The following is a 13,950-nucleotide window of genomic DNA, read 5'->3' on the forward strand; positions in this document are numbered from 1 at the left end:
CAACAAAGTATCACTACTATATACACCATATTAATTTTAATTATTTTTAACTAGGAAAAATGTTTATTTGTTAATTTAATTTTTTTAAATAAAAATATTCATCGATATTGACATTTTATCGATATTTCATGAAATTGAGACCTTGATATTACTATCGACATTGACATTTAAAACCTTGGAGATGATACCTCATTTTTTGTTATTAAAAAATTCATAATTCATTAATTATTATAAAAGAATTCATGTCAAATATTTAATGGTGATAATATCTAGATTTCTCTCTGATAAGGAGATAAATATTATCTATTTCTAAAAGAATAAAAATATTACCGTTTTTCTTATATATAGAAAGATGTTTGATGATAATTTCTTATTTCTTGTTCTCTGAAACATATTAAAGGAAAAGTAAATTTTGTATATGAGAATTAATTTTTAAATTAAGTATCCAAAATTTGTTGTAACATTTATGTTTTAATATTTTTATGCACTTTAAAAATAATAAGAATGGCAAAAAAATATTTGTATTTATGTTCTGGGAAAAACTAGAAACGAGAATAAAAAAAATCAGAAACTTCATTTTGTTGCTTCCAAAATTTCTATACAATTTTTGAAAATATTTTTAAAAAACAAAAAATAAAAAATAATAATAGAGGTCAAACATTTACATTTTTCAAAAAACGAAAAACAAAGAAATGAAAATGTTAACTAATAGAATAACAAAACTTTGTTAATAGCGAAATGAGTTTCTCTCATTTTAAGTACACGAAGCTACATAATTTACTCTCCTCTCGTGGAATTAGCTAAAACGTTGTCTATAAAATGGCCCAACGAGATGAAGGAAGATCCACCTTCCATTACACTTTTCCTACTTTCTTCACTTTTTGCTTTCACTTTCTTCGTTAGCTCCTTGCTGCCTTCCATCAATTTTCTAATCCCATTCTCTATTTCCTTCGCACTTACTATTCTCTGGTCCTCTATTTGATAATCCATTGCGATCTCTACTGCCAACCCCAATTCCACCACCATTTCAAAGGCGTTGAGTTGTTGCTCGGCTGATATTGGCCACGTCGCTATTGGCACGCCGTGCCACAGACTCTCCAATGTCGAGTTCCAACCACAATGCGATAGAAATCCCCCCATGGCTGGGTGGGCTAATATCTCCACTTGCGGTGCCCAACCAATGACCTTCCCAATACTTGCCGTTCGGTCTATAAATCCCTCTGGTAGGACATCTTCGATGTCGTCGTAGTTGCTCTGCAATTCAAACTTACCCTTCGATGGGGGCCGTCGAAGGGACCACACGAAGCGAACTCCACCCCGCTCCAAAGCATGTGCAATCTCCCCCACTTGAATCTTATCAAAGCTTCCCATGCTCCCAAAGCACAACAACACCACAGATGATACATGCTGGTTGTCTAGCTACTTCAATACGCCATCTACACGATCGAGAGTACCAATGTTTTTCAACTGCAAAATGGGCCCAACGTCAGTTCTTGACGACCAGTTCATCACATGTGGTTCCATCTCAACAAACATATTGACCAGAATCCCTTTAATGTTTGATCTAAGCCTTTCAAAATTCTTAAAAAACCAAACTGCAATTTCATAATCCGAAAAAGAACGAGGAACAACCTTACTAGGAATTGGATTGACAAAGCTGGGCACAACCAACTCAACATTCGAGTACTTGTGCAACCGTTCCACCAATTGTTCTGCCGCCTTGTCGCTATTGCTATCCCGATTGTAAAGCTCTTGAACATCAAAACTCATAGCAAGAGAGGCAGCACTGGATGTGCAAAACGCATAACAAGGAACCCCAAATTCTTCAGCCACGTCCATCATGATAGAGCAGAACATGTCTACCACGAATCCAACCAGTTGAGCTGTGCTAGAGTTGCCGAGTTTGGCCACAGCTTCTCTGACAATGGACTTGTAGCTTTCGATGAAGTGGAGTATGTTTAACAAAAAGCTTCTTTTAGTGTCTTGGAGGAGGCCATGGGGGGTTCGGGGAGGACGATGAAGCGTATAGATTTACCAGCAAACGAAGCAGAAAATGACTGGATATAGTGTGCCATTTCGGTATCCCAAGGTAGCTTGTAGATGAGTATGGTGATGGAGAGACGGTGGTCTCGAGCGAGGAGACTGTTGGCCATCTTAACCATGGGGTCGAGGTGACCGAGCGCCGATGCGGGCACGAAAACAAGCTCAAACTTGTTCATTTCTTGTAGAAAGAAGGTCCGATGGATGGAGTTTTATTTGCTTTGCTCTGTCGGTAGAGAGAAAGTTGCATTATAGAGAGCTTGTGGTGGTGGTAAGAGGGCAAATGGAGACCGTAAGATATGAATATGGGACTTAATTTGGACCATATATAAGACACATCATTTGAAATGTGGAAATTATCTTTTCTTCCAAAAAGAAAAAAAATACAATTTTATTTTTCAGGCCATATTTACTGAATGAGAAGCAAATGGAAATCAATGATTTCATTCTCTTTCGTACTTTTTACCAAAGTGTAAGAAAGAATAACTTTATAATTCTCCTACTCCCCTCAATCTCATTTTTATTCCTTATGCCGTGAATCTCATATATTTATTGTAATTACTTTATTATTTTTATCCTTTTGATTAGACCCATAATTTTTTTAATTAGTTGTTTTATATTTTTATTATTTATTTTTCATTTATACTACTAATTATTTTTTTAATAAAAATTTATACAACTTTTATTATTTGATGTGATTTTATTATAAAATAATTTTAATTTTTTTTAATTTTACTTTGTTCTTATTAATTAATATCAATAATTTTTTTAAATATAATTCATTATTATTAAATATTAGAATAAATAAAACTTAATGATATTTTATATTAAATGATGATTGTTGTAATAAAAAATATTTTAGTTGATGAAATTTTATTTAGATTATTCATTATTTGTTAATATTAAATAAGTTGTTGTAGTAAAAAAATATTTAGTATAAATAATATTGTAATAAAAATTTTAAAGTTTATTATTATTTTAATTAAGGAAAGATAAGCACAATTGTGTATTTGTAATTAGTTAGAAATAAGGTGTATACTACTAATTTTCATTCTGATTCTTGGTAAGTAAATAATGCCTAAATTTAAGGTATTTGAGTAAACCTAATAATAGTGTTTATATACATATACATATATATATAAATGAATTTCTTTTTTCGATTCATTTTCATTCTGATTCTTGGTAAGTAAACAATGTCTAAATTCAAGGTGTTTGAGTAAACCTGATAGTAGCTTATATATAGAAAACAAAATGTTTAAAGATTGAAGCATAATAGTTAAAAATCTAAAGATCGATACGCTACATATCATCATTGAGATAAAGTAACCCAAATCTCCAAATTCTCCTTTTCTATTTGTATTGTAATCTAATTTCTTCCCTCATTTACTCTCCTCTTGGAGAGTTGGCCAAAACATCATCTATAAAATGTCCCAACGAGACGAAGGAGGATCCACCTTCCAATATGGCTTTCCTACATTCTTCACTTTTTGCTTTTACTTTCTTCCTAATCTCATTATCTTCATCCATCAATCTCTTTATTCCACTCTCAATCTCCTCTGCGCTCACAATTCTGGCCTTCTCTTTGCAAAAATCATTATGATAATCAATTGTGATCTCCACTGCCAATCCCAATTCCACCACCAGTTCAAAGGCATTGAACATTTGCTCTGCATACATTGGCCATGTCGCCATTGGCACGCCGTACCACATACTCTCCAGCGTCGAGTTCCAACCACAATGCGACACGAATCCTCCTGTGGCCGGGTGGGCCAATATCTCCACCTGCGGTGCCCAACCGATGACCCTCCCAACCTCTGACGTTCGGTCGAGAAACCCCTTCGGCAGCACATCTTCAAAGGTAGCGTAGTCGCTTGGCGCCTCGATCGTACCCTCCGGTGGGGGTCGTCGAAGGGACCACACAAAGCGAAGCCCGCTCCGCTCCAGCGCGAGTGCAATCTCCTCCACCTGATCCTTCCCAAAACTTCCCCTGCTCCCAAAGCAGAGGAAGACGACCGAGGACCGAGGTTGATCATCGAGCCACTTCAATACATCCGCACTTGATCCATCAGAATCAACTTTTTTCAACTGTAGAATAGGTCCAACAGGATACAACAGCGGGATCGGTTGCGACGCGGAGCGACTCGACATGGAGTTGAGCACATGTGGTTCCATCTCCACAAATGTATTGACAAGAACGCCTTTGATCTCTGATCTAAGTCTCTTGGCCTGTTCATGAAGCCAAACGGCAGCCTTCTCAAATGAAAAGATACCAGGAATGAGTTTACTAGGAACTGGATTCACAAAGCTCAACAAACCCAACTCAACATCAGAATTCTGCAACTGTTGCACCACCTCATTGCTGTTGTTCTGACTGTAAAGCTCTTGAAGATGCAAGCTGAAATCAAGATAGCCCGCCCCAGAAGTGTAAAAAGCATAACAAGGAACCTCAAATTCCTTAGCCACATCAATCATGGCCATACAGAACATGTCCAAGACGAATCCAACAAGCTGGGTCTGAGAAGATTCAGTGAGCTTGGCGACAGCTTCTCTGACCTGCAGCTTGTAGCTTACAAGTGCTTCCTTCAGCACAAAATCTTCACTCTGTTCTTGTCGAGGGGGTGGTTCAGGAAGGACAATAAAACGTAGAGAATTGGTGGAAACGGAAGCAGAGAGTGATTGGATGTAGTGAGAAGCTTTGGAATCGAAGGGGCTTTTAATGGCGAGTAGTGTGATGGCGAGACGAGGATTACGAGTGAGGAGAATGTTGGCCATCTCAACAGTGGATACCAGGTGGCCCATCCCCGGCATGGGTATGAAGACCAGCTCGAACTTCTTCATTTTGGTGCACAGAAAAAGCAAAGAAGAAGAAGAAGAAGAGAGGCTACACTATGAAGATGAAGCACAGAAATGAAGAGGCAGGCCAAAAAATGAATGGCTTTGAAGGGATAAGCCTAAGAGAAGTCAATGGACATTATCTTTTCAATTATCAAAAGAAAAGAAAGAGGAAAATGAGAAAATAGGAATGTAGATTTAGTCAAACGTAAGAGTTTTTGTTTGTTTATTTCTAGGAAATAGGGATGTTTGTTTGTTTCTAGGAAATTGTTTTAGGTCGAGCCAAGAATTGTTGTAGATTGAGTCGAGAAAGGTTTTTCGAAAGTTTGTGACAATTATCCTCATTTTAAATTATACTGAGATTGAGACAGAAGATTTTTGTCAGGTGAGACTAGGCTCTGTTGATTAGGTACCGACTATTATCAGTTAGGATAGAGTCTTTCAGGAAACTCACTTATACACCAAAAATAGAGTTGGCAAAAAATGTAAAGGAAAAGAATTTGACTAATAAAAAGTGAGGTCCCATGTGTATGCATGTCGGACTCTGTTAGCAAGGCTACAAATTGAGTATTTTTACGGGGTAAGTGACGAGAACGTTTCTTGCTGGTTGTGCCATGAATTTTGCTGCCACATTTATTTTCATTATTCAGTTATTTGTTAAAAGTTATTTATTTTATCATTATATTTTATGAAAATTTCTACGGATTTCGAATAAAGTTTTTAAACATCCCTAAGCAGGTTAAGTCCCGAAAAAGATTGGATCGTTACTATACCACTCTTGACAACTAAATGAGTCTGGGTCCTCCCCTACGTAACAACTTTCTTTTCTTTTCTTTCCTTGTTTTAAGTACATGAGTCTCCTACTACTTGCAAATTTGAGTTTTCCAAAACGTCATCTATAAAATGGCCCAGCGAGACAAAGGAAGATCCACCTTCCATTACACTTCTCTTACTTTCTTCACTTTTCTCGTTCACTTTCTTCCTTATCTCACCACCCTCTTCCATCAACTTTCAACACCATTTCAAAGGTCAACATTGGCACGCCTCGCCACACGCTCTCCAGCGTCAAGTTCCAACCACAATGCGATAGAAATCTTCCCATGGCTGGGTGGGCTAATATCTCCACGGCTCCACCTGTGGCACCCATCCAATGACCTTCCTAATACTCGCCATTCGTTTAAGACCTTCTAGTAGGACATCCGCATACTCGCTCGGCACTTCAAACTTACTCTCTGATGGGGGCTGCCAAAGCGACCACACGAAGCAAGCCTGTTGATGTACTTATTGAGAGAGAAATAAGAAAGTGGGGGAAGTGATAATTTCATTCATTAGTGCTCCATATAAATACATACTATGATGCTAAAAATAAACATAACTATCTCCACATAATTAGCTACTCAACTAACCCATAAGAATAGCAACTTAGACTTGACTACAACCAAAAGAGGAATATCAACAACTTCCTAAAAACTAGGTCTTTGACCAAACGAATTCAAAACTAACATTCAAACTTTGTATTTGTAGCTTTGAGTTAACTAACATTCTCCTTCTGACTCAAATGCTACAAACATCTTCAAATTGGCCAGCTTTGGTTTAGTATCAAACCAAACTTCATAGGGTGTCTTCTTCTCCAAGACCCTTGTAGGTTGTCTACTCAATAGAGAGACGATTGTGTTTGCTGTTTCAGCCCAAAACTCCTTTGGCAAATTCTTCTCATGCAACAAGCATCTTGTCATCTCCATAATACTCCTATTCTTCCTCTCACTAACTCCATTTTGCTGTGGAGAATATGGAGCGGTGAGTTGATGCTTTATCCCATCTTCGTCACAGAAAGAATTGAATCTTTGCGACGTATATTCTGTCCCATTATCAATCCTCACCACCTGGACATTACAACCATTTTGATTTTCAATCTATCGGCTACTATTCAGTGAGAGAGTTGGTTGAGGTCTACATAATTCAGTGTGGCTGAGCTGCAGTTTCTCAGCTTCTTTCCAGATTGACTTCTGCAAACAAACTCCGCAGTTTGTTTTAAGCTCCTCCAGAATTGGTACTCCTATTGTCATCTCATTTTCCTGCCGATACTGCAACCCTTTTTGATGAAAATGCCTCAATCTTTTGTGCCTTAACTCAGTGTCATTCACTTGACACTTGAAAGCTATCTGCTCCTTCTCTAGTGGATCTAATGAGAAGCTCTTGTGTCGCATCTTTATTTTGAACCACTCATTCCCATTAGAATCAGAAATGAGACACTTCTCCTATTCAAACAACACTTTAAATCCCTTCTCTACTAGTTGACCAACACTTAACAAGTTTTGAGCAATCCCAGGGACAAACAATACTTCAGTAATCAACTTGGTTCCAACACAGCTTTCTATTGACACTGTGCCCTTCCTCTTTACTTCAAGATACTCACCATTCCTTATCTTCACCCTTGACTTAAATGACCTGTCAAGGTCCTTAAACAACTCTTTGTCACTTGTCATGTGATTGGTACACCCACTATCAACCAACCAACTGTCACATTGAGTGACTGATGAGAAACAAGTAGCCACAAAGAGTTGATCTTCCTCTTGTTGTACTGCAGCATGCGCTCCTCCTTGCTGTTGAGTTTTTGCTTCTTTACAGAACCTCTCAATGTGCCCCAATAAATGACACCTTCTACACTTCACATCTGGCCTTCTCCAGCATCTAAAGTGTGGATGATTATGCTTTCCACAGTGCTTGCATGCACTAATAGCATCCTTTACAACAGACTCTGAGCTATTGCTGCCACTTCCCTTCTTCCACTTCTTCTCTCTTTCATATTCTCCCTGCTGCATTCTAGCTTTCAGTGCCCCTTCAATGCTTCCTTCTTGTCGCATCAACCTCCTCTGCTCCTGTGCTTGTAAAGCACTCACTACTTCTATCACTTTAAGCTTAGTGAGGTCTTTAGAATTTTCTAAGGAAGCAATGGTTGTTCCATATCTCTCAGGTACTGAAACCAAAATCTTCTGAACCAATCTATTGTCAGATAGATCAGTTCCTAATGCTCTTGCCTTGTTAGCAATCCCGATCAACTTGTCTGAGTACTCTTTGATGGACTCAGAATCCTTCATCTGCATTCTTTCGAATTCCCTTACCAAGTTCAACACCTTCATGCCTTTAATCCTCTCATCACCTTCATACTCACTTTTGAGGAACTCCCAGATCTCCTTTGCTGACTTCAATGCCATAATTCTGTTGAATATGGCGGGAGACACAGCTGCATATAGGCAAGCTCGAGCCTTTGCCTTCCTGGTGACCCTCTCCTTGTGAGTCTTGATCTGATGCATTGTTGGATTATCAGGAAGTGGAGCAATTTCATAATCTTGCTCAATTGCTTCCCAATAATCACAACCCTCCATGTAGGCTTGTATTTTGATTGCCCATGCTTGATAGTTTTCACCATCAAACACAGGTGGAGCCAGTGAAGAAAGATTGTTTGATCCTAACTTCATTGGACAAAACTCTCACAGGTGTATCACTTAGTTTCTCTCGAAAAAATCTCACTAGTCCTTACTCACAGATCCCTTAAGAATTTAAGGCTCTGATACCACTGTTGATGTACTTATTGAGAGAGAAATAAGAAAGTGGGGGAAGTAATAATTTCATTCATTAGTGCTCCATATAAATACATACTATGATGCTAAAAATAAACGTAACTATCTCCACATAATTAGCAACTCAACTAATCCATAAGAATAACAACTTAGACTTGACTACAACCAAAAGAGGAATATCAACAACTTCCTAAAAACTAGGTCTTTGACCAAACGAATTCAAAACTAACATTCAAACTTTGTATTTGTAGCTTTGAGTTAACTAACAAAGCCCCATTTCGCTCTAACCCACGTGCAATCTCCTCCACCTGACTCCTACCAAAGCTTCCCATGCTCACAAAACACAACACCACCACTGATGACAGAGGCTGATTGTCTAGCCACTTTAATATATCCGCACAATCAAATGCAAAATTGATTCATGAGGAGCCACTCCACATTGACTTCATTACATGCGATTCCATCTCCACAAATGTATTGATAAGAATTCCTTTGATTTCCGATCTATACCGTCCAGCATTATCATGAAACCAAATGGCAGTTTCATAATCCAAAAAAGAACGGGGTATCACCTTCCTGGGAATCGGATTGACAAAACTTGGCATCATCCGAGTTCTGTAACCGTTCCACTTCCACTGCCTTGCTGCTGTTATTCTGATCATAAAGCTCTTGAAGATCAAAAGTAATGGCTAGAGAGGGAGCACTGGATGTGTAGAACACATAACTGGGAACCTCAAATTCTTCAGCCACATCAACCATGGTACATGTCTAGCACAAATCCAACAAGATTTTGAGGGCCGGTGAGTTTGCTCACGGCCTCTCTAACGTGGGGTTTGTAGCTTTTGATGATGCGGAGTGTGTTCAACAAAAAATTGTTTGTAGTTTCCTTGGGAAAGGGCGTTTCAGGGAGGACGATGAAGCGGATAGATTTATTGGCAAAAGCCACAGGGAGTGATTGGATATGTTGGAGTAATTTGGTGTCAAAGGGCAGTTTTTGGATGAGCAGTGTGATGGAGAGACGATGATCTCGAGTGACGAGAATATTAGCCATTTCAATGGTGGATGGGAGGTCGCCCCGCCCCGGGCCGGGTATGAAAACCAGCTCAAACTTGTTCATTTCAAACAGCAGAGGATTGGGAGATGTGGAAGTGTGAAATGTGAAGAAACAGGGGATGTAGTTTTATTTGCTTTGAGGAAGAAGAAGAAGAAGAAGAAGAAAAGGTGACGTCATGCGCTGTGGGTAGAATGGACAAGGTAGGTTGGGTAGAAACTTAAATGTATATTTAATTAGGGTAAAAAGTTTCAACCAAAACAAATTTTTTTAATTTTGCATAAACAAATAATTAGTCATTGCCATAAAGTACATAATAGATAGAGGTCACAATTCACATATTTCTCCCAAAGCACAAGAAAACCAATGATGATGATGGAGGTTGTTTTTACCATCATGGGTTAGCTTGGATCAAGGTAAATCAAAATAATTTAGAGAAAATGGGTTCAAATCTCATGATGACACCGACCTAGGAATTAATTTCCTATGTATTTCCTTGATAACTAAATGTAATAGAGTAAAAAAATGATGGAGCTCGATCATACTACATTTAGTTGCAAAGAAAGGTGACTCATGCCTTTGTCGTCGATAAGAAGAAAGATCGGTAAAAATGAATGGCTCGAATGAATCTTACGATATGGATATGATATGGTTAAGAAGACACATGGGAATTATCAATAATGCACATCTTTTCTTCTGAATACAATGAAACAAGAGTAGACGCCTTTAAGGTACTTATTTGTTCCATTTCCTCTTTGGAGATTCAACGAGGTGGAATCTTGAAGTTTTATATATATTTATTCAGAAGTTTGAAAAATCGTGACAAACTATGAAATAACTTCATAAGATTATCAATAATAGAGATTTGTGCAAAAACTGACTCTTTTTATCTTTGTTTTGGGTTAGATCAGATAAAATTCATTTCTATATTTTAAAATAATTTCACAGTTGTACACGTAAACTCAAAAATGATAATGAAGATCTTACTCATGCAAACAGTTGAAGCACCTGAGGAGACCAATTTCACTGAAAGGACAGTAATATTAACTTGCAGGAAGAACGAAACATCAAACGACATCTGTACCAAACATGTTCCTCAACGTCTTGGTCCTGTCAATGAAAAGAACACAGTGAAAAACCAAGGAGCTTGGTCCTCAAAAGTCCCTTGTTATGGAATTTTAACTTACGAATCATAATCACATCCAGTGCAACTTCCCATGAGCTATTGCTGGAGCTTTCCTTGGACCCTCTCGACGCCAGCAAGGGAAAGCTAGTCCTTGTTTGTGTCCGCTAGCCATCAGGGATCGAGGGGCAGAGGATCATGGTTAAATGCAACATTCATCCAAACCACACATCTCTGCATAGCTTTTCAATAGACATTGAGATGTTTTGATTAATAAAATGATGATATAGCTTCAAAACGGCATACTAGAAATCAGGACAGATCTTAGCCAGCAAAGTAGAGGCTGAAAGACATGATAACTTTATGGAAGAGGGCCATCCGACATCGAGCACTACAGTTCACTTTAACCGACTAGTGGCAGCTGCTTCAAAAGCGTTATCCTGTTACAACGAATCCAATCGAATATAGCAGCATATTGCAAATTAAGCTTTGGATTGCACATAATGGAACTAGCAATGGCAATACAACAATGAAAATTTGAAGCCAAGTAGTGCTTGCCTCTCACAAACCTTTTTCATCATAGCCGTGTTTGTGAGGCTAAAGCATCGAGAGCTTGGTTGCTGCTTCTTCTTCTTCTCATGAGTATGGCAAGTGCATCATTCATCAGGTTCCAAAGGAAGTGGAGTCTGGTCTATAACCAGCATGTTTCATCTCCATCAGTAATTCCTCCAACATGCCATATATTCGGTCGGATTGTGGATGCTTCCTATCCTTGGATACAAAATGGTTCATATAACCAGCAATCTCAATCCAACTGCTTCCAGTTTCCTTCTTCAAACCTTTTTCCCTCATCTGTTTTCTAACGATGTCGACATTTTCCCAGTTTCTTTCCTCTGCGTATATATTTGAAAGCAAAACATGGTAACCCGTTTTTCCATTTCTTTTCTCCATTTCTAGCAACTTCTCAGCAACAACCTTTCCCAATTCGAATTGTTTATGAATCCTGCATGCAGCCAGAAGTGACCCCCAAATTTCCATCGAATTACCTTGTTCCCCTAAACCTGTGACAAACTCATAGGTTTCGTCCACTCTCCCGACCCTCCCCAACATATCAGCTACACAACATAAGTGTTCAGTGGACGGCTGAATGTTATATTCAGTTCTCATTGACTTGAAGATTTGAAGACCTTCGTCGACCAAACCAGAATAACTACAGGCAGATAAAACTGCTACAAAGGTAACTGCATCAGGCCTAATGCCAGATTTTTGCATTCTGTGAAACATCGAGAGAGCACTCTCACCCATCCCATGTTGACCATACCCCAATATCATGGTGGAATAAGTCACTACACTTTTCTCATTGGCTTTACTAAAAACATACTCAGCATGGGTGATTGACCCAGATTTGGAGTACATGTCAACAAGAGCAGTTGCAACAAAAACATTTTGGTCTAAGTCGTTACGGATAGAGAATCCATGGAGTTGTTTGCCCCAATCTATGTACCCTGATGGATTACAAGCAGGAAGAATTGAAGCTAAGGTCACAACATTAGGCATTACCTTTTGGTCAAGCATCTGTCTAAGGACGAGGAAAGCCTGATCGACTAGTCCATTTTGTGTGTAGCCGGACATCATAGCATTCCAAGTGGCCTGGTCTCTTTCGTGATTATAGCTTTTATCAAATATATTTTGAGCAGCCTCAATAAAACCAGATTTGGCATACATGTCTATAAGATAGCTATTCATTCCCTCAAATTGAATCCCATTCCTAAGTAGATAGGCATGAGTTTGCCTTCCAATATCGGGATTTCTAAGATCCGAAGCTGCTGAAAGCAGAGCAGTAACAGTCACAGAATCAACCATCATGCCCTGCTTCTGCATCTCATAAAAAAGCATTAATGCTTCATCATCCAGTCCATTTTGTACAAAGGCAGAGATCATTGTATTCCATGAAACAACATCCTTCTCAGGCATGTTATCAAAAATTTTAAACGATATATCAATCGAATTGCACCTAGAATACAAGGCAACGAGGGCATTCAGTACACAAACTTGCAACACGGCTACGTTCTTGATGACAAATGCATGCAACTGTTCAGCTAATTCAAACATCTGCAAGTGTGAAGCTGCAGCTAAAGCTGAAAGCAGAGTTACTTCATCAAGAGCAGCATCTTCAGATTCGACAGCTTGAAGGAATAGTTTAATTCCTTCAAGGGGACAACTATTTTGAACAAAAGCACTGATCATTGTATTCCAAACCTCCGTGTTTCTCCCCAAACAATTGTCAAACACCTTCTTAGCAAATTCAAGCGAACCAAGCTCAGCATACATGAAAATTGCAGAGCTCACAACATACAAGTCGTTAACATATTCACTACCTAACTTAACAAGCATTCCATATACAACATTCGCCTTCTTAAAGTACCCCAAACTAGAAAAGGCAGGAAACACATTGACGAAACTAACAGGACTCGGTTTTATCCCAATTTTCATCATCATCCTAAATTGTCTCACTGCTTCATCATATCTCTCCGTTCTAACATACCAAGCAATAAGAGTATTCCAAGCAATGACAGTTCTCTTACGCATAGAATCAAACACCTTGCGTACCAAATCCCGCCCTGAATAACCAGACCCCCTGCCATCTGGGGTGGTGCTCAAACACATAGAGTACATATTCAAAAGCGAATTGTACACAATTCGACTAGGATTCACAAGGCAGCGAAGAAAGTGGCCATGAACGGCCTTGCCAACCTCTAAATTTCGGGTATCGGCGCAGGCCTTGAGAACTGAAGAGTAAGTATAGGAATCGCACCTGACGTGTGGAGAGGACGATTTCATTTTGCCGTAGAAGAAGAGGGCTTCATCGGGGAAGTTGTTGCAGACCAATCCGATGATGATGGTGTTCCAGAGGACGGTGGTTGGGCGAGGAAGAGCGTCGAAGAGTTGGCGGGCGAGATGGGGCTGCCCTTCTTGGCATAGTTTGCTGAGGCGGAAGCGAATGGTGGGGATTTGGGGCTTCGTCGTGTGGGCATGAAGGGGAAGATGAGACGGTAGTGGGAGAGGGGTCGCAGAGGAAGCCATTGATGAGCTTCTGAGCTTCTATGGCGATGGCCTTTCACTCACACTGGACAGTGAGTGGATAGACCGCTCTGCAAACTGCCTAATTGAACTCTACCGTTTATGTTTATCCAACAGTTTTCTTTTTCCCCCAATTTTTATATTTCTGCCCAATTTATGTTTTGTAAGCCTATATATAATAATGATAATCCATCTCCCTAATTCGAAGTACAAAATTATTGTTAGTTAATTTTAAAAAAAAA

At 39.0% G+C, this 13,950-nt stretch overlaps 2 protein-coding genes and 2 pseudogenes across 3 annotated transcripts; all 4 read right to left on the minus strand.

The window, feature by feature from the left end:
- Window positions 1–706: 706 nt before the first annotated feature.
- Window positions 707–10,614, minus strand: LOC111020170 (anthocyanidin 3-O-glucosyltransferase 2 pseudogene; annotated as a pseudogene). Its single transcript, XR_015788911.1, has 2 exons — window positions 10,492–10,614; window positions 707–2,266 (listed from the first exon to the last, which is right to left on the minus strand). The product of XR_015788911.1 is annotated as an anthocyanidin 3-O-glucosyltransferase 2 pseudogene (transcript).
- LOC111021099 (anthocyanidin 3-O-glucosyltransferase 2) lies at window positions 3,295–5,033 on the minus strand. Its single transcript, XM_022297985.2, has one exon. The coding sequence runs from the start codon at window positions 4,876–4,878 to the stop codon at window positions 3,424–3,426; it is 1,455 nt and encodes a 484-aa protein (XP_022153677.1). The 5' UTR covers window positions 4,879–5,033; the 3' UTR covers window positions 3,295–3,423.
- On the minus strand, window positions 5,232–10,260 carry LOC111007224 (UDP-glycosyltransferase 71A16-like; annotated as a pseudogene).
- On the minus strand, window positions 10,462–13,836 carry LOC111010146 (pentatricopeptide repeat-containing protein At3g22150, chloroplastic). Its single transcript, XM_088119884.1, is given in 3 exon segments — window positions 10,462–10,614; window positions 10,692–11,302; window positions 11,304–13,836. Coding segments are annotated over 2 exon segments (2,427 nt in total). The 5' UTR covers window positions 13,712–13,836; the 3' UTR covers window positions 10,462–10,614; window positions 10,692–11,283.
- Window positions 13,837–13,950: the final 114 nt, after the last annotated feature.

This window comes from Momordica charantia, assembly GCF_013281855.1.
Source record: "Momordica charantia cultivar OHB3-1 chromosome 11 unlocalized genomic scaffold, Mcharantia_2.0 BLBB01000011.1, whole genome shotgun sequence".
NCBI classification, from domain to species: Eukaryota; Viridiplantae; Streptophyta; class Magnoliopsida; order Cucurbitales; family Cucurbitaceae; genus Momordica; species Momordica charantia.

Coding starts and splice junctions, on each gene's coding strand:
- LOC111021099 (XM_022297985.2), bottom strand. CDS start 4,878: ATGAAGAAGTTCGAGCTGGTCTTCATACCCATGCCGGGGATGGGCCAC.